General features: G+C 46.1%; 1 protein-coding gene across 1 annotated transcript in view; it reads left to right on the top strand.

Annotated features, from left to right (window-relative positions):
* LOC130120528 (diacylglycerol kinase beta) overlaps window positions 1-13,679 on the top strand; it is a 109,141-nt gene extending 95,462 nt beyond the window's left edge. The window contains exons 24-26 of the mRNA XM_056289101.1: window positions 11,446-11,566; window positions 12,567-12,627; window positions 13,581-13,679. Of these exons, the coding sequence (XP_056145076.1) occupies window positions 11,446-11,566; window positions 12,567-12,627; window positions 13,581-13,679 (281 nt within the window). The remainder of the gene's footprint in view (window positions 1-11,445; window positions 11,567-12,566; window positions 12,628-13,580) is intronic.
* Window positions 13,680-20,354: the final 6,675 nt, after the last annotated feature.

The following is a 20,354-nucleotide window of genomic DNA, read 5'->3' as shown; positions in this document are numbered from 1 at the left end:
GCAGAGCGCTCTGCTTTCTTTTCCCTATTTTGTGAGTTTGCATTATGTTAATGAGAAAGTGTGTGTGTGTGTGTGTGTGTGTGTGTGTGTGTGTGTGTGTGTGTGTGTGTGTGTGTGTGTGTGTGTGTGTGTGTGTGTGTGTGTGTGTGCGTGTGTGTGTGTGTACAAGATCACTAGTGCTTGTCTCCATGCATGCTTGTACAAGTGAAGGAATGTTTGAACTCTAGGGCTGTCCCACTGTCCCACCGGGTTTAACCTTCATTAAGCTTCTCCTTATAATTGTATTTGGAAAAAAAAATAATAGAAGGGCATCTCTAATTTCTTGTTATGTGTTTGTGTGTGTGTGTGGGGAGGCACTTTGTGTCCATGCATGCGAGTGTTACCTGCACGCATGCAGCATCCATGCCAACGTTGCTGTGCTTGTTGTGTACATGCATGCCCGTTTGCATGCCTCTATTCGTGCGTATATGTATGCCTGCATGTACAACTTAAGACTAATGGTTTCTGACAGTTGTTTGCTCTGCCACAATAAGATCATGCTTTTAAAGCAATTTGCTGCAGATAATGCAATCAGCCAGGTTATCCTAAGTGAGTGAAAGAAGCCTCGGGCACTCCTGACCTCGGAGATTAAACCTCAAGCCTGTGAGTCACCCTGTGTCTGGTCTGGGTTCTCTACTGCATGGAACAAGAGGCAGCTGAAAGAGACACATTCAGTTGAGCAAGCCAGATACAAAGGTACTGGCTGAAACATCAGCACTTTGCAGCATCGAGATTTAGATGCGACAAATTTACCTTGAGACTTTCCAACAACATTCCTTTAACTGATTAGTACCGAGTGTCATACAAGGCTTATGTAAAAGTTTACCCACCCAGGGGGAAAAGGTGTGTTTTGAAGAAGAGTTGTAGCCTGGGGTCCTTTCCTGTCAATTGGGTGAAGATGGATAGTAGTCAGAGGTCACGGCAGGGGACACACACACACACACACACACACACACAAATGAAGCTGGAGGTGCTGACACAAACAGGATATACGTATGTAATGCCCTGGTGTCGGGGCACACCCCACTCTTCCTCAGCCTGTATCTCTGCTCCATCTCCAGCATGCCCCCCGTTCATTTCCTCTCAGCTCCTGGATCAAATTCTTTACTTCCTCCCTGAGGGACCGAATTGGAAGTGTGATGGGGTAAAATGCAGTGGAGGTACAAAACCCAGCAGTGCATTTAAATACGACAGTTGCAAGTGACATCGACGTGACTAAAAAAAGTAAAAAAAGAGTAAGTTGGGGAGGGGGGTATCTGAGAATCGGGAGGAGAGTAGAATTAGTCCCTGGGTTGTAGAGACATGCCATAGGTTAGTTAGAGCAAGACCGCCTGTCGCCTTTTTGTGAGTCGTTTCTTTTCCTGTCCTCCCTCCCTCCAGATTTCATCCCTCTTCTTCATCCCTCTACTCTTTCACCCCATTGCACTCCTTACCCCCCCCCCCTCTCGGCCCCATAACCCCCTGCCCATCCTCCCCCACAACAGTCAGGCTGTGTCACACCATGATGGAGGAGAGGGCTATTTTAGGCAGGGCAGCATCCAGGGGCCGCTTATTGTTTCGTTCTCACACTACAGAAATTTCCAAAAAACAAAACAAAAAAACAACAGGCTCTATTATTATTACTTTGATTCCCCACCCCACCCCCCACTGACGCAGCTACTCATGACAGATATTTCCTGTCTAAACCTGCCTCGCCGCTCACATTGAACGGTGGGAAAGTTTTTATTCCCCCCCGTTGTGGTGCGTTCTTCCTAAAGTCCCTTCATGTTCGCTGTCTGATTCTGAATATGGCGAATGACTCTCGACTGGACGCGACTGTACGACGATGGTAAGACACTTTAGTCGGGGTGTCTCTCCCGTTCCTTATGAGGGCTAATCTGTGTGATTTTGCCTGGTCATTGTTTTCCCCGTCTGGAAAATTCCCATGGAACTGTGTTTCCAGTTAAAGCTTTTTGAGCGGCATCAGAACAGTGGCGGGGCTTCTGGGGTTCTGCGGCGAGGGGAAGTCTTGGTGGCGTGGTGTATTTTTGTTCTCTGCCTTAGCAGCATAGTGTACCCTGTCAAAAGGCCAAGTGAGCAAGGCGCTCGCCCCCGTACCTTTACCTCCGTTTGGCGCTGGTGAGGTGAGGTCCAGTTCCTCTTGACCATCTGCCACGGCTCTGACCACCCTGAGACAATGACAGGCTGCTCTGGCAGGGACGGCACGCGGGCGGAGGAAGGAAATACAAATGTGCTTGTTTACAACTATAGGCCAATAGCCACGCTGCGCAGTTTGGTCAGGCTAAGTTAGGTTTTCCACAGCAGAATTTAACAATGTAAGATTAAAACATACGTATTTCTGCATTTAAATCGTTTTCCTTTTTTTTTTGCATCAACTCTGATTATTTTCTACTTCACGTCAGGGAAAAAAAACTGTTTTGTTGTAATGTGTAATCTATTAAAGAATTGATGATAGCATGATTCTCAAGAGTTGACCTTTAATTTTCTGAGTAGCTGTTTTGTTAACAAGAAAACCCAGCTAATTATTAACTAGGTTAATAATATTACCAACTTTGTTCTTTCTGGCTTTAGTTTCCATGATGACACAAAAAAAGAGGCGTGTGTGTGTGTGTGTGTGTGTGTGTGTGTGTGTGTGTGTGTGTGTGTGTGTGTGTGTGTGTGTGTGTGTGTGTGTGTGTGTGTGAACATGTACACCAGCCTGCAGCACGCCTGCGTGCATGAGTATGTATACATGACATTGTGTGTACATACTAGCAGGTGCATCTGTTGCTGTGCGGTGCTCACCCAACCGTGCCCGCCCGCATGGCGGAGAAGGTGTGCACGGCACAGCAGTAACATTTCTAGCTGCCTGCTGCTTGGCAGAGGGCTGCCATCCCATCCCAGAATGCTCTGTGGCTCCGCCGTTATGTAAGAGGCTGTTCTATTCTATTCTTAGCGCTACCTCGCTGAGACGTAACAGCATTGGCTGCCTGGGAGTCAAAGGCACAGAGATCTGATGAGGCGGGTAATATTGGCGAGGTGAGAATTGGCATGGTGGGTTCCTCTGTGATCAGGCCCTCATGCTGGGACACAAGGAGAGAGCGGGGTGCCCATTTTTGGTAAGAGGAGGAAGTAGAGGTGTAGGAGTGGGCGTGCATGCGAGGGAGAGGGATTTAGAGATTCATTAGCCCAACAGGAAAAGGCTTTTTTGTATAGATGATGTTATAAAATCTTAAAATAGGCCATGTTAGCACATTTCTTTACCGTCTTTGTTTCGTTTCCCCACTAAGTGCAATTTGAACGTTTTGCTGTCCACATTTATTATGTCTACGGAGACTCAAAAGCACACCAGATTTGTTCGCCTTAAAATAACACACTCCATCCATCTCATCTCGCCCTTCTCTTAATTCCCTTCTGTGGCATATTGTGTCACCCCCCCCAACTCTCTCTCTTAATCCCTCACCCTCCACATGTCCAAACGTCCAGTTTATTCTTAATGGATGCCCAATCCTATTAATATTTCTTGGAAAGTTGTGCCGGGGGAGAGGGGAGGTAGACTGGGAATAAATGTCTCTGTGCATACAAATTAGCACACAGTCCACAGGCCATGAAAGAGGGATGAGGAAGCAGATAGTGTAGGGACAGGGTACTCGGGGTCTCACAACTAACCCACCCCCATCTATTGGTTACTCTAGGGCAGAATTGTCCCTTAACCCAAGCAGACCACATTCACATTTGATGAGAAAAGCACCGTCTCTCCTTCCTGCAGTTAAAAGGACATACAAGGCAATCAGAATAGGGTAGAGGTCCGCATCCATGGTGTTTGGTAACCGCTGGCAAGAGTTTTTTATCCCTGGCAAAAGCAAAAAAAAACAAAACAGATCAACCTTGGTTAAGAGATCATTCCCTTTTTCCAACATATTTAGGCAGATTTAACTCAGTACATCACTAATATGCACTTATAATATCGTAAACAATTGGGCGGCACGGTGGCCCAGTGGTTAGCGCTGTTGCCTCACAGCAAGAAGGTCCTGGGTTTGAACCCCACTCCGTCCCAGGTGCTTTCTGTGTGGAGTTTGCATGTTCTCCCCATGTCTGCGTGAGTTTTCTCCAGGCACTCTGATTTCCTCCCAGCGTTAAAAAATAAAAAAGATATGCATGTTAGGGTTAATACTCCTGTCTGAGCCCCTGACCAAGGCAATAGGAGGAAATAACTGAAGTTGGTCCCCAGGTGCTGCACGGCAGCTGCCCACTGCTCCTAGCTACACACCTAGGATGGGTTAAATGTTGGGAGTAAATTTTATTTTGTATGTATGTACAAAATGATTAATAAGAGTATTCTATTCTAGTCTGTTCTGTTTGTTAATTTTACATACTATATTGGGGCGTCCAGGTAGCGTAGCGGTCTATTCCATTGCCTACCAACACGGGGATCACCAGTTCGAATCCCTGTGTTACCTCTGGCTTGGTCAGGCGTCCCTACAGACACAATCGGCCTTGTCTGCAGGTGGTAAGCCGGATGTGGGTATGTGTCCTGGTCGCTGCACTAGCGCCTCCTCTAGTCAGTTGGGGCACCTGTTCGGGTGGGAGGGGGAACTGGGGGGAATAGCATGATCCTCCCATACGCTACATCCCCCTGGCGAAACTCCTCACTGTCAGATGAAAAGAAGCGTCTGGCGACTCCACATGTATCAGAGGAGGCATGTGGTAGTCTGCAGCCCTCCCCAGATTGACAGAGGGGTGGAGCAGCAACCAGGACAACTCAGAAGAGTGGGGTAATTGGCCAAGTGCAATTGGGGGAGAAAAGGGGGGAATTTTTTTTTTAAGTATATGCTATAGCCTACCGCGTGCTGAGCATAATAATGTGTATTTCCATAGTAAACATCCATGTGATGGTTTAACTAGCGCAAGAAAATACTGACATAAAAATTTTATCATGGTGTTCCACATTATTGTACAATGTACACTGATGATGGATAATGCAGTGTGTTGAGCTTAGCTTGGGTAGACAATGCATTCTCGTTGCTTTTCCTCATTCCTTCTGTACCAGAGCATGTGCCTCGAGCAGCTTGCCGTCGAGCGCATTAAACTAAGTGATTTAAAATGTTAGCTCCCTGTTCTGCTCTGACATTTTCTGTAGCATTGTCACCTGAAATATTAAAGAGTGCCAGTGACTCACAAGAAACCTATCCCCGTATACACTTTGATCATGTTCAAAGCTAGGCACGAAATGGCAACGCTCTTTAAATGCCAAACTCACAGGCACACACATGCGCGCACCCACGTGAAGTGCACGATAAATCCACCTTGCACGGTAGTGAATTGTTGCTCAGCTGCACTACATGCTTGGCATGACAGTAGTGAGAAAATATAGACCACATAGAAGATGTTGTTTCATAAATTACACTTTTTTACCAAAAATAGAACGCCGTTGATGTTCTGGGTATGTTACAGCTTGTGCCTTAGGCTTCAGCATCAGTAAAAGGGCTAGAAAAAGCTCAGTGTCTGACAGAGTTTAGCATGCAGACAGACTTATTCATGCCGTTACATAATAAACATTATTCAAACTGTGTTTTCTGCTTGCAATACTGACCTCACCATCATCCCTTGCAATAGAATAGAATAGAATAGAATAGTCTAATCTAGTCCAACTAAGGCTGTATATTTGTGTCATCTCAGGCAAACACCAATAAAAGCAGTAAAAATACAGTTAAAATTTTTCAAATCAAAAACATATACACAGTAAACAGCATTATCAAACGCACAGAGAAAATATATAGAGGGGCGTCCGGGTAGTGTAGCAGTCTATTCCGTTGCCTACCAACACGGGGATCGCCAGTTCGAATCCCCGTGTTACCTCTGGCTTGGTTGGGCAAGCCGGAGGAAACACTTGTCTACAGACACAATTGGCCGTGTCTGCGGGTGGGAAGCCGGATGTGGGTATGTGTCCTGGTCGCTGCACTAGTGCCTCCTCTGGTCGGTCAGGGCGCCTGTTCGGGGGGGAGGGGGGAATAGCGTGATCCTCCCACACGCTACGTCCCCCTGGCGAAACTCCTCACTGTCAGGTGAAAAGAAGCAGCTGGCGACTCCACATGTATCGGAGGAGACATGTGGTAGTCTGCAGCCCTCCCCGGATCAGCAGAGGGGGTGGAGCAACGACCGGGACGGCTCGAAAGAGTGGGGTAATTGGCCGGGTACAATTGGGGAGAAAAGGGGGGGGACCTCTTGTTAGAGCTTCTTCCTGCCTGTCGGCACTCTGAAGCATCAGCTTGGAGGGAAGCAGCTCAAATTCCTTGTGAGTGAGGTGTCTGATTTTGTTCTCTATAGCCAGGGCCCTTTCTATGTATGGCCGTGTTATAATGGTCTGTCACTTGCCTTTGTTGTGTGTCCATTATTTTCCCAGTGGTCTCAACAACTCTGGCTAATTTGTTTCTACTCTATGAACTGAGTTTACCATACACAATCGAGATGTTAAAAGCAAGAATACTCTCTACCAGACTGACATAAACTCTCTGCAGTATATCCATACTGGCCCCACAACATGTCAGAGTCCTCATTAGACTGACTTGGTCTTTTATAGATAAATGTGGTGTTGTATGTAAAACTCAATTGTTCATCAGTAAATATCCCTGAATAACTTGTAACAGTCCACCATCTGTACAGGTTGGTTGCATGGAGTAAGTGGTGGGAAGTGGTCATGCCTGTTAAGAATAAGCGATTTGGTTTTGTCCACACTGGTCAGAAAACCCCTGGATCGACACTGGATCTACAGCACTGTATCCCGCAAAATTTGTTTTTCCCTCACTGTCCCTGTCTAACAAACTAACAAGGGCATGTCATCAGCATACTTAAATAAAGTCACATTACTGTCCCTCATTTGCAGGTCAATTGCATAAATTGAGGATAACAGAGGTGATAAAACACAGTTTTGCTCATCACCTGTGCTCAAAACCACCTCATCAAAAAAAAGCCCTCGTTAAAGTCTTTGGGGACAATTTGATTAAGAAGTCCTTGACCTGGTGAATGATGCCCCCATTTACAACCAAGTCCAGCAGCTGCTTCCAGATGAACGCAAATATTGCATAGTATTAAAAGATGAACTAAAATCACTGAATAAAACCCAAGCAATGTTTTAGTCTGTGTTTGGCCACCACATTGACCATGGCAGTGCCTGTATGTGCTTTACATACAAACTGATCTGCTATGGGTGGGGTCAGTAGTTAATCATAACTCTTTCCATGCACAGCTTCTCATCCACCCATCCTCGCATGCAAATGTGAGAAATAGCTACAGAATCAAACATGCACAAAACATTTGTGGCAAGCCCTGTAATGCATCGGGTCATTGCAGGAGAGCACGCAACAGTGTCCTGTTTATAGTCTGAAGCAAAGTCAACAGGCTGAGCGAGGGCAGGCAACATTGGGAAAATTATTAACAATGTTTACATTGGAACAGACAGTCAGGCAGGGAGCCTATAGCTCCAGTCAAATGAGGCGAGAGGGCCTGTCCTAGCCTGTCTGGGCTACCCTGCCCCGAAGCAGCAAGACCCTCAGGAAATGTGGTGACCAGATATATCTGGGCACCGCTCATTCTGTCTCAGTTTTCTCCCTCAGAAAAGAAGAAAAACCGGGTATGTTACACTTACGTGTCTTCACAATTAATTTCACCCATGTCCTGTCACTGGCACATAGTATGTCTCGACAAATCAACAGGGTCACATGAGCATAGCACTGACGCAAGATAGATATCTCCCCCATTTTCGATTGATACCATAGCCAAGTGTGACATTGATTTAAGGACTGGAAGTATTAACACGTCATCTTATCTGCTCTTTTTTCACTCTCTGATATTTCATTTAATACTGAAAAATCTGCAAAGGAATTGAAATCGTGTGAGGAAAACCGAATTTATTAATCTAAAGAACTAAGATGCAACCACATAGAGCTCATGATTCATCAGCTAAGGCATGCAAACAGGCAATCACACCAGGCAGCGTTTTTATGTTCAGTAAATAGGGCTGGGATATGTTTGAGTGTTGAGCTGGCACCAGTCTGTCAGAGCCCCGCAATAACTGCCACAATTAACCCTGGAATACAGGTTACATAGATGGAGACTTGACCCACTCTTTGCTTCCCTAATTGTGCATCTGTCACTGGTCCACAATGTCCAAGATGATATCTTGTCCAAGGTGATCCGGTGATGAAATGCGCCACTAAACTACATGTAAAGTGAGAGGTGTTGTCCATGTGAAGGACGCCTCCATCTCTTTATCATCGAACAAATGAGATCTGGGCCGAGAGAGTACTCATACTAAACTGCAGTCCAGAAGTAGGAAAGGGTGGCCGGTATGGCAGTACTATGGACTCGGCTTCTTTTCTGTCTCATAAGGAATCACACTGTTGGGGAAGAAGACGCATTTCCCAGACGTCTCACCACATAAATCACGTTCACTGATCATTTATAAAAGTTGTGACTGGGGCCATGACAAGTTTTTTTTTAAATTTTGTCTCAATCATAGGTGGTAATTTATGAATGAGTGTGAAACTGACACTGACATTTTATATCTATATATCTATCTATCTATCTCTCTCTCTCTCTCTCTCTCTCTCTCTCTCTCTCTCTCTCTCTCTCTCTCTCTCTATATATATATATATATATATATATATATATATATATATATATATATATATATATATATATATATATATATATATCCATCCATCCATCCATCCATCCATCCATCCATTATCCGAACTGCTTATCCTGCTCTCAGGGTCGCGGGGATAATGGAGCTGATCCCAGCAGTCATTGGCCAGCAGGCGGGGAGACACCCTGAACAGGCTGCCATCACACAGGGCCGACACACACACACATTCATAACTAGGGACAATTAATTTAGTATGGCCAATTCACCTGACCTACATGTCTTTGGACTGTGGGAGGAAACCGGAGCCCCCGGAAGAAACCCACGCAGACACAGGGAGAACATTCAAACTCCACACAGAGGATGACCCCCAAGGTTAGACTACCCCAGGGCTTGAACCCAGGACATTCTTGCTGTGAGGCGACCGTGCTAACCACTGTGCCACCGTGCCACCCTATGTGTGTGTGTGTGTGTGTATATATATATACAGTGCATCCGGAAAGTATTCACACCCCTTCACTTTCCCCACATTTTGTTATGTTACAGCCTTATTCCAAAATGGATTAAATTCCTTTTTTTTCTCATCAATCTACATATAATACCCCATAATGACAAAGTGAAAAAGGTTTTGTAGAAATCTTTGCAAATTTATTAAAAATAAAAAACTGAAATATTGCATTTACATAAGTATTCATACCCTTTACTCAGTACTTGGTTGAGGCACCCTTGGCAGCGATTCCAGCCTCAAGTCTTCTTGGGTATGAAGCTACAAGCTTGGCACACCTATATTTGGGGTATTTCTCCCATTCTTCTCTGCACATCCTCTCGAGCTCTGTAAGGTTAGATGGGGAGCGTCGCTGCACAGCTATTTTCAGGTCTTTCCAGAGATGTTCAATGGGATTCAAGTCTGGGCTCTGGCTGGGCCACTCAAGGACATTCACAGACTTGTCCCGAACCCACTCCTTCATTGACTTGGCTGTGTGCTTAGGATCATTGTCGTGTTGAAAGGTAAACCTTCGCTCCAGTCTGAGGTCCTGAGTGCTCTGGAGCAGGTTTTCATCAAGGATCTCTCTGTGCTTTGCTCCATTCATCTTTCCCTCGATCCTGACTAGTCTCCCAGTTCCTGCCACTGAAAAACATCCCCACAGCATGATGCTGCCACCACCATGCTTCACTGTAGGGATGGTATTAGCAAGGTGATGAGAGGTGCCTGGTTTCCTCCAGACGTGACGTTTGGCATTCAGGCCAAAGAGTGCAATCTTGGTTTCATCAGACCAGAGAATCTTGTTTCTCATGGTCCGAGAGTCCTTTAGGTGCTTCTGGCAAACTCCAAGCAGGCTGTCATGTGCCTTTTACTGAGCAGAGGCTTCCATCTGGCCACTTTACCATAAAGGCCTGATTGGTGGAGTGCTGCAGAGATGGTTGTCCTTCTGGAAGGTTCTCCCATCTCCACAGAGGAACGCTGGAGCTCTGTCAGAGTGACCATCGGGTTCTTGGTCACCTCCCTGACCAAGGCCCTTCTCCCCCAATTGCTCAGTTTGGCTGGGCGGCCAGCTCTAGGAAGAGTCCTGGTGGATCCAAACTTCTTCAATTTACGAATGATGGAGACCACTGTGCTCTTCGGGACCTTCAAAGCTGTAGAAATTTTTTTATACCCTTCCCCAGATCTGTGCCTCGATACAATCCTGTCTCGGAGGTCCACAGACAATTTCTTTGACTTCATGGCTTGGTTTATCTCTGACATGCACTGTCAACAATGGGACCTTATATAGACAGGTGTGTGCCTTTCCAAATCATGTCCAATCCATTGAATTTACTACAGGTGGACTCCAATCAAGATGTAGAAACATCTCAAGGATGATCAGTGGAAACAGGATGAATGTGAGCTCAATTTTGAGTGTCATAGCAAAGGGTGTGAATACTTATGTACATGCAATATTTCAGTTTTTTATTTTTAATAAATTTGCAAAAATGTCTATAAAACCTTTTTCACTTTGTCATTATGGGGTATTGTGTGTAGATTGATGAGAAAAAAAAGGAATTTCATCCATTTTGGAATAAGGCTGTAACATAGCAAAATGTGGGGAAAGCGAAGGGGTGTGAATACTTTCCAGATGTACTGTGTGTATATATATATATATATATATATATATATATATATATATATATATATATATATATATATATATATATATATATATATATATGGTGGTCCCTTATGACTGCATTATATAATTACTGTGTCACCAGCGAGCTTATAATGTGCTCTGTGACCGTGATCTGCTGTGGTACCGTGGAACTATCATGGCTGATGCATAATTCATTGTAAATGGGAGCTGACAAGCCTCCTCATCTGCAGCATAATTTGCAAAGTGGCCAGAGTACTGGCGAGAGAGAAGGGAGAATGAAAGAGATAGATTGTGTGTGTGTGTGTGTGTGTGTGTGTGTGTGTGTGTGTGTGTGTGTGTGTGTGTGTGTGTGTGTGTGTGTTTACTCGGGATTTAAGATGAATTAATGCGCTAGCAGACATGTGCGCAGGTGAAACTTGTGCCTGGGTGGAGAAAGGAATATGAATTTGCCAGCTGCTCAGTTCATGGTAAAGAGATTACAACAAGTGATACCGCTGATCCACTTCCCTGCTCTGATCGAAATTTGACTCCATCAATCTGACCCGATTTTCTTACTGAATAAACCCATTGCATCTCTGTCCCAACTCCCTTCTCTATTTCTCCTATCCTCTTTCCCTTTCTACCTCTCGTTCTCTTCATCTTACCATCTTCCAGACTTGAGTGACCAGTTGTTGGAGGTGGTTGGTCTGGAGGGGGCCATAGAGATGGGACAAATCTACACAGGACTGAAGAGTGCCGGACGCAGACTGGCCCAGTGTGCCAGGGTTACCATCAGGTCAGGACCCATGTCTGAGCTGGCACCACTATCCTCTATCCTCTCCATCTCCATGGATCTTCTCCTTTCTGATCACCCTCCTCCTTCCTTTCGCCTCTCTACTCCACCTTTCTCGCCCTCTTTTGACCCATATCATTTTTATTAGTAATAATCTGACTTGTCTGTCTGTCCCCCTGATCAAACACCTGGAAGGTGTGCTGTGCCCAATGCATCCACCAAATCATCTCCATTTTCTTTACGCCATCAAAAATCTTGACTGTTATGCCTTTAAAACCCCCAAAGGCTCCACACAGCATCAGCGTGCCTCCTTTCCTGCAGCCAATAAATTACACATTTGAACTGCGCACTAGCTTTTAGCCTGGAGCCAGAGAACAGGCTGGCAATCACTGCATGACAAATGATCTGTCTGACAGCTCCAAGGGCGCTACAGACGCTTTTTTTTTCTGGTGCTGCTGCCATTTTATCCAAATAAAACGTTTTCCCTTCAAATGTTTTTGTTGCTCTTGCATCGCAAGGCCTGGCCCATTTAACGACAACAGTGGGGCAGTTACTGTGCTGTTTAAGAAAGGTGACGTGTACAAGTTACTTATATACTCCTTCGACCTGCTCAGCGAACTGCCCACAGTATTTTCCCCAGACCAGAATTACAAAAGCATTCATCACAGTCACTTTCCCATACTGTGCTCCCCTAGCTGGAAAGACATGCATGAAATGCTTAAACTAACTTTGTGTGTGTGTGTGTGTGTGTGTGTGTGTGTGTGTGTGTGTGTGTGTGTGTGTGTGTGTGTGTGTGTGTGTGTGTGTGTGTGTGTGTGTGTTTGGAGAGTGGGGGAGTCTGTCTGGGAATGGGTTTCATGGGAACAAAGGGTGCAGTGTGTTGACCTGATCCTGGGACAGTGTGAACAGGCCTCCCGTGCCTCAGACTTGCTTGTGATCTGACTCCCTCCCACCCGCACCCCCCCCCCCCCTCTGTCTCTGTCCCTCTCCTCTCCCTTCACAGGACATCCAGACTGCTGCCCATGCAGATCGATGGAGAGCCGTGGATGCAGCCCCCCTGCACGGTGAGAATTACCCCCCCCATCAGCCAGTAGAGACCGAGCGGTTGATTTGCCACGTGATGTGGCTCTAAAAAGAGCAGTCGTGGCTAAATCTGGAGATATCATGCAGCTTGTTTCAAGCATATTTCTTCTTTTATATTCCTTTTCTCCCTCACTTCCCTTTGTCTTTTAAAATCTCTGTCCTCCTCATACCCCCAAACCCTACTGATGGATCTCTGTTCAGCTAAACACCGTCAGATCACCGTACAGTGTGTGTTTATAGTACAGTAATGATGAACTCATCTTAATAGAAGCCCAGCGGCCCATCACAGTCCTGACAACTGGATAGCAGCACTATCCAGTCTGCATCTCAGTCCTGATAGTGTTTCAGTGTTTTGGATTTTTTCGTTGTAGACATTTCGGGACGTTATGTGCGAAGTTCTTTGCCATTTTGTGTTTGATTTGACTTGGGCTATGATGCAGGTCAGTGGGGTGGGATTTTGTGTGTGAAAACAACAGGAAATGACGCTGAAGGGAAATGTTAAACTGGTCGATGCATCAGGAAACTGACTGAACTATTGAAAGATAATCAATCAATCAGACTTTATTTGAGTAGCACTTTTCATATAAACAAATGTTACACAAAGTGCTTCACACAATAAAACAATAAAATCCCCCCCACAAAAGAAAAGTACAGACAAATTTCATAAAAGTACAGACAAGCTTAAAACTGAGCTAGTAAAATAAGTAGAAGTGCCATAAAAACTGATTAATTAAAAGTAACAACAACCACAGCAGAATATATAAAAATGGCAAAATATACAAAACACACTCACACACACACACACACTAGGAACCTGCTTTTAAATGTGTCCAGATAACAGATAATTTCCTAATATCTTGTATTTAAAATCATCTTCAGACGTGATGGATAGAGTTCCTCATTGTCATATGGCTTTTTGTTTTTTCATTCCTAGGTCAGGATCACACACAAGAACCAGGTACCAATGTTACTGGGCCCTCCTCAGAAGACGCCGTTCTTTTTCTTCAAGAAACGCAACCGGAGCCGCGACTAGGGGAAGCGCCCAACACACTGTCTCACACACACACACACACACACACACACACACACACACACACACACACACACACACACACACACACACACACACACACACACACACCTTGCACCTGCAGCTCTATTAGCTGACTGTTATACTCGTTTCGGGGGTGGGTGGATTTGGAAGTGGGTGATCCGTATTATCAACAGGAACACATTGAAAGGTGGAACATTACAAATGCCCACAGACAGCTCATTCCCATCAGGGCCTAGGGGAACAGCCCGAAGATGAAGCCACTCTCAGTATGTTGACCTATTCCTGTGCCACCACCTCTCTGTAGTTTCTTCTCTGGAACCCCCAACCTACGGATGGATGGTCAAGTTAAAACCTCATCCACGTCCCTGCCCCGAGTAACAGCCAACACTTGCTCCTGACTTTATTCCTTCCAACCCCAGATTCTCATTTATCAGCTGTATAACCAGTGCCACACTGCCTGCTAGTCAACTTGCCAGCTTTTTTTGGATCCTGGGACACATGCACAGTCCTTTAGTGAAACATTTAAAAAAAAACATTTAAAAAAAAAAGGTTGAAAGATAAAAAATGGTTGTGGTTGGGAAAAAAAGTAGGTTATAAGGCGAGACACCGAAGACAAGGTGGATAGATCAGACGGTGCAGCCAGAGAAGCAGACCAAACGAGAGCGGGGAATGATTGAGGTGAAAGCGGTACGGTGATAAAACCGGGCTGGCTGGCGGGGGCCCGTGAGAAAGCTGAGAGGGATCCACCTCTTTGTGGTGCCTATATGAATAATACAACAGTAAATGCTTGTAAGAGCGCTCACTCCGGGGCCTCCCCACACACCGACACGGGACAGGCGGAGAGCAGAGGCGGAGAAGACTCATCCATTATTGACCCAATCTGTTTGTGGGTCGATGGCAGTAGGTCGTAACAGTGGCCCGCGATGGGGGAGAAAACCACGTGGGGATTGTAGGCCCGTACTGTCGGCAGCACACAAACAAGGATATTCGAATCCCTCTTAACACACACAGCATTCCAGGTTAGCTGAATCTCGTGTAGGGGGAGTCTCTTTTCCAGTCGCTCATGGGGTTAGTTATCACCCGTCTAAGTTATGAACCTGACAGAGAACGAATTGGAAGTTGGGAACGGAGACCCTGCATTTCTGGTGGGCCATGCTTTCAATGGGAGGGTATTGAAAATGCGCCCCGTCTTTGGAGACGATGTTACGGATTGAATCAACAGTGACTCCTGTCACCGACTCAGTAAGAGACATGTCCTGACCCCCGCTCCACAGAGGACACTTCACGCAGGTGGAGGATTTAAATAAATCCCCTCCAGGTTGTAACAGTTGGGGCCCTCGAGGTTTTATTTACCAGAGCGCTGACAGGGTGACTAAATTTACCCCTCTATTTCGGGGAAGATCAATGTATCCTCTTCCGTAACATGACCCCTAATGACGGTGTCGGAACGCCAACCCCACAATGTCAAGTGCAATATCAGGGAGCTCGAAAGCCAAGGCCGCCACACCACAATGAGGTGCTGGACATCTTCACGTTACTCCTACATTTGCTTCACCTAATGAAATGAAGATGTGTTAATGATGGATCTGAGACACAACCAGTTGTGTTATCGGCAAACGTGGTGACTATAGAGGGATGAAATAGAAAAAGAAAAGCTAATATTAGAAAATCATTAAGAGGCAGTTGCGTTGGCCAAACACCACAAGCAGAAAGCCTTAGTTTAGTACTCACTGAGGACATCATGGACATGAAATATCACTGTACCGACGGTACGGCAAAGTATACCTTACATGCAGACACGGTATTTATGAACCTATGGAGAGTAGGTGTAGTGCACCTATACACATGGATGTGTTTTCATTACTATATCATTGTTATTAACGTGGACTTATTAGCCTAGAGGTTGCACGGATCAGTATTTTTCAGGGAGTCGTGGCAAAGAGCTGATGCAGATGCTCTGCAGAGGCAGTTTTCTCACATCGTCTAATTCAAACGAGATCACACCCGAATCATGTGCTGCATCAACTTCTGACCCGAGGCCTCGTTTCTCAGAAGCGTCTCGAAGCTAACGCTGTGTCCTAATCGCTTCTCGGTCTTTTGGCTACAATCAAGTGTAGCAACGCTGTGTCCTAACTGAATGCGGGTGGGTGAGCGCGACGCAGCGAGCCATTTTGAGCTGAACTTTTGGGGGGGGGGGAATTCCCCCCCCCCTTTCCCCCCAATTGTATCCGGCCAATTACCCCACTCTTCCGAGCTGTCCCGGTCGCTGCTCCACCCCCTCTGCTTATCCGGGGAGGGCTGCAGACTACCACATGCCTCCTCTGATACGAGTGGAGTCGCCAGCTGCTTCTTTTCACCTGACAGTGAGGGGTTTCGCTAGGGGGACGTAGCGCATGGGAGGATCACGCTATTCCCCCCAGTTCCCCCTCCCTCCCGAACAGGTGCCCCAACCAACTGACTAGAGGAGGCGCTAGTATAGTGACCAGGACACATACCCACATCCGGCTTCCCACCCATAGACACGGCCAATTGTGTCTGTAGGGATGCCCGGCCAAGCCGGTGGTAATACAGAGATTCGAACCGGCGAGCCCCATGTTGGTAGGCAACAGAATAGACCGCTACGCCACCCAGACACCCCTTTTCAGCTGAACTTTAGTCAGAGGCTCTGTTTCTGTTTACTTCCTGTCGCTGACGTTGAAAAGCACTGTGTCATGGACGAGGAATTTCTCCAGCCTGACGTGGAGAGCACAACTGATAGATGGGTATGTGGTTTGTTTAAATGACGGTTTCAGTGTGGACGGAGAGCATCCGATGCAACGCGACACTGGCATCCAGTCAGGACACGGTGTAAGATGATCGTAGCGTAATGGCTCACAAAGCCTCTTTGGTTTCCTGAGAGTGCGTCTTAGGAGGTGAAAAACCCACCCGAGCGTCTCACACAAAGGCCTCGTCGTAATTTGTAACTGTACGAGTTTAAGGTTTTATTAGGATACACTACTGAATTACCATACAACTTTATTTACCCCCATCTTAATGGGCCTGTGTTTTCCCGCCATTGTATAAAACAGGCAGGTGTGGTGAAATGGGAGACGTGTCGCCCGAGAGAGAGGAAAATTGAACTATGTGCTGCTTTGAGAAATGCACGTATGTAATGACTGAGCCTTCGCCATGCTTAAAAACCCTCCTCGAAGTGAAGTGGGGCGGGGGGGGGGGGGGGTGGTGAGGCTCGGCTGTCTCCAAGTTGGAGCTCTCTTCATCAAATGGAGCTCAAATCAGGTGCCACAAAATCCCATATAATCCCGTTTACTTTGACCTAAGTTGACGTTTGTGTTTTCAAAGCAAAGGACTAAACTAAAAGCATACACATGGGTCTTGTTTGCTGAAGGGCAGTGGCTGTATCCGATGTGAGTTAGACGTCTGGGGGTCAACTGTCTCATGCCCTGCTGAGATGTACAGTATGGGAAGGAGAGGGGGTTGAAGAGATGATCTTGTGTTACAAACTGAGCTCCGCCATATAGGGAAAGGCTTTAATGCCTTGATACCCTGGTTCCCTTTAAAAACACCCTGAGTTGCCACTCGCAGCCCAGGTCCCATTAAAACACATTGGTTTTCTGACGCACGCTCGTGTCGATAGCGACACGCGGTGCCGGGTTTCTGCAAATACCATCATTCACCTCAAAGATTGGGCAGAGCTTCTTCTTTTATGCTTGCTTGGGCCACTTGAATGGTTAATATTTACTGTTACATAGATGTATATTTATAACATATCTGGTACGACTGTCGTCACTACACCAAATCAGGAAGAATGCTCCAACCAGTACAACCAACCAGTAGGTCGCCACGTTACCGATGTCTCGTAGCTGTTCCAATGGAGCCTGGGTGGCAAGGCAACTCAGCACGAAAAGAGTGCATGTTTACAATTACTTTACATTTACCGAGAGAATGATTTTAGATGGTTATATTATCAAATGTACATATTTGTTTATAATATTTTATCTGACGTTAACTTACACCACCGCATGCCTGCTGAAACAAAAGGAGACCGCGTCGTCCACCGTCGCGGCTCCTTTGTTTTCCTCAAACTCTCACCTGTGGATCAAACTTAAACCTAACAAAACCCTATTCTTTGCTTAAAGTTCTATTTACCTGATATATTTATTTGTTGTGATTTTTTATTTTTGGTGGCATGATTATGATACAGTGTGCAAGGAAAGGCAGCGAAGGAGATGTTTTTTTGGTACTTAACAAAAGAAATGTCAACTCCCCAGAGGAGATGTCCGCTGTCATAATATCCAGCCATAGTTTTCCACCTGACCATAGACATCCACACCGACCCCAGTGTGTCTGTCACGTTTCATATCTAGCCTCGTCCTCTGAAGAGAGCGATAGCCTTACCCAACACATGGGGCAGCTTTCCGCGGGGATTGAAACCATAGACACACACACACAAACACACACACACACACACACACACACACACACACATACACACACGCAGAGCACTCGAACCAATCAAAGTATAAATGATCAGATTGGGACAGAAAACACCACCAGTCATTCACACAAATATCTAAACTAGCACACTGCTACGACAGTGGCACTCGTGTTAATCAAAAGGGTTAGACATCAGTCTCCATCTAGCCCCCATGTACTCCCCCTTACCCGCCACATGTCCTGACCTTGGCGGGGGGGGGGGGGGGGTCTTTGCTCAGCCATTCGAAGAGGTAGAGGCAGTTAAGCGTGGCCTACCATCCTGACAGAGCGGTTCTATCTATTCTTAGCCCACGACAGATTAACAGTATTGAATGACATCGGAGACACGGATGCAGCAGAGCCCCCAAAGTGTTGTTGTTCTACATGTGTGTGTTATCAAATCAGAGAAAGAGACTTTGACCTTCTGAACCCACATATCGGACCCATGTCGCACTGGAGTAAGCATAGCTTTGGAAGAGGTTCGCCTAAGCTCAAACAACACGGATTAGTCAGAGACAAAATATATATATATATATATATATATATATATATATATATATATATATATATATATTGTATGCAACCATGAACATGGCCACTTATTATTTATTTTTGTTGTGAGGCTAGGTCTTATCTACAAGTCCTACTTCTGTCCAATGAGTCCCTCTGTTCCCCCTCAGGGTCAGTGTGGTGTGGGGTCTGTTAGCCCATACAGGGTCAAGGGCAGACCGAATCCCCCATCACTGGAATGTGATTGGATAAAAAAAAAGGGGGGGGCAATCAATATTCCCAGCCATTGTAGTCTGCCCTGTGTCTGTCCGTCCCTGCGTCTGTCTGTATGTCATCCTCACTGTTTGTTTGCTGTTGGCATTTTGATGGAAAAAAAAAAGATTTATCAAATAAACAAAAGAGGTTGAATATGCATTTTGTCCCTTTTTGTTTGCTCTGCACGCACAGATACACGGCGCACGAGCACCCAAACTACGGCGCACGCGGGTATCCCAGCCGTGAGGGCGAGCTAAGCCAATCACTAACACTGATTGGCTTTGGATGGACTCGGACGGTTAAAAGCGTTTATGCTGATGAGAAAGAGTCGACGATGACAAACGAGCTATGAAGGTCCGCTGTAATTATATGCCCCTATTTATTTATTTATTTATTTGTTAAACAATATGCCCACTCAGGTTCTCTTAAGGTTATGTTATATGGGCGTCCGGGTGGCGTGGCGGTCTATTCCGTTGCCTACCAACATGGGGATCGCTAGCTCGAATCCCCATGTTACCTCCGGCTTGGTCAGGCATCCTTGCAGACACAATTGGCCGTGTCTGCGGGTGAGAAGCGGGATGTGAGGATGTGTCCTGGTTGCTGCTCTAGCTCCTCTTCTGGTCGGTCAGGGCACCTGTTCGGGGGGTAGGGGGAACTGGGGGGGAGTAGCATGATCCTCCCACGTGCTACATCCCCCAGGTGAAACTCCTCACTGTCAGGTGAAAAGAAGCGGCTGGCAACTCCACATGTATAGGAGGTGGCATGTGGTAGTCTGCAGCCCTCCCCAGATAGGCAGGGGGGGGGGGGCAGCGACCGGGACAGCACGGAAGAATGGGGTAATTGGCCAAGTACAATTGGGAAGAAGACAAAAAAGGGGGGGGATCAACAGAAGGATATCTTATGAGTAGTGAGCCTCGAAATCATAAGCCCTTTCTTTGTGCACGACCTAATCAAGCCATAGAAATGTGTTTTCTCATCTTTATTGGATCAGCTGAACACCCCACACACACGCACGCACGCACGCACGCACACACACGCACACACATGCACACACAAAGCAACATATGATTCAATCACTGATGATTTTAAGCAGTTTAGGCAAGGGTGAGGAAATCCATGATGTGAGCAATTAGATGAACAAACAAAGAGACAATGGCAATAAACATTAGACCCCCCCCCCGCCGCCGCCACCTCGTCTTCATTTCCCTGCACCCACGTCACATTACTCTTCACATGTGCAAAGGCTTTCTGAGCAGTCCTACTCAAGGATGTTAACAGTTAATCTTTTCAGTGACAGGAATTGATCTGATGCTTTTAGGCTGTTCCTGTCTTTTACCCCACCATAAATCTCAGCTTTAAAAACGGTTCCAACTTCTGGCAGCGTTAAGCCTAAATGATTCCCAGACCCCTAACAAA

This window comes from Lampris incognitus, chromosome 11, assembly GCF_029633865.1.
Source record: "Lampris incognitus isolate fLamInc1 chromosome 11, fLamInc1.hap2, whole genome shotgun sequence".
NCBI classification, from domain to species: Eukaryota; Metazoa; Chordata; class Actinopteri; order Lampriformes; family Lampridae; genus Lampris; species Lampris incognitus.
This window is presented reverse-complemented; position numbering and strand designations above follow the sequence as displayed.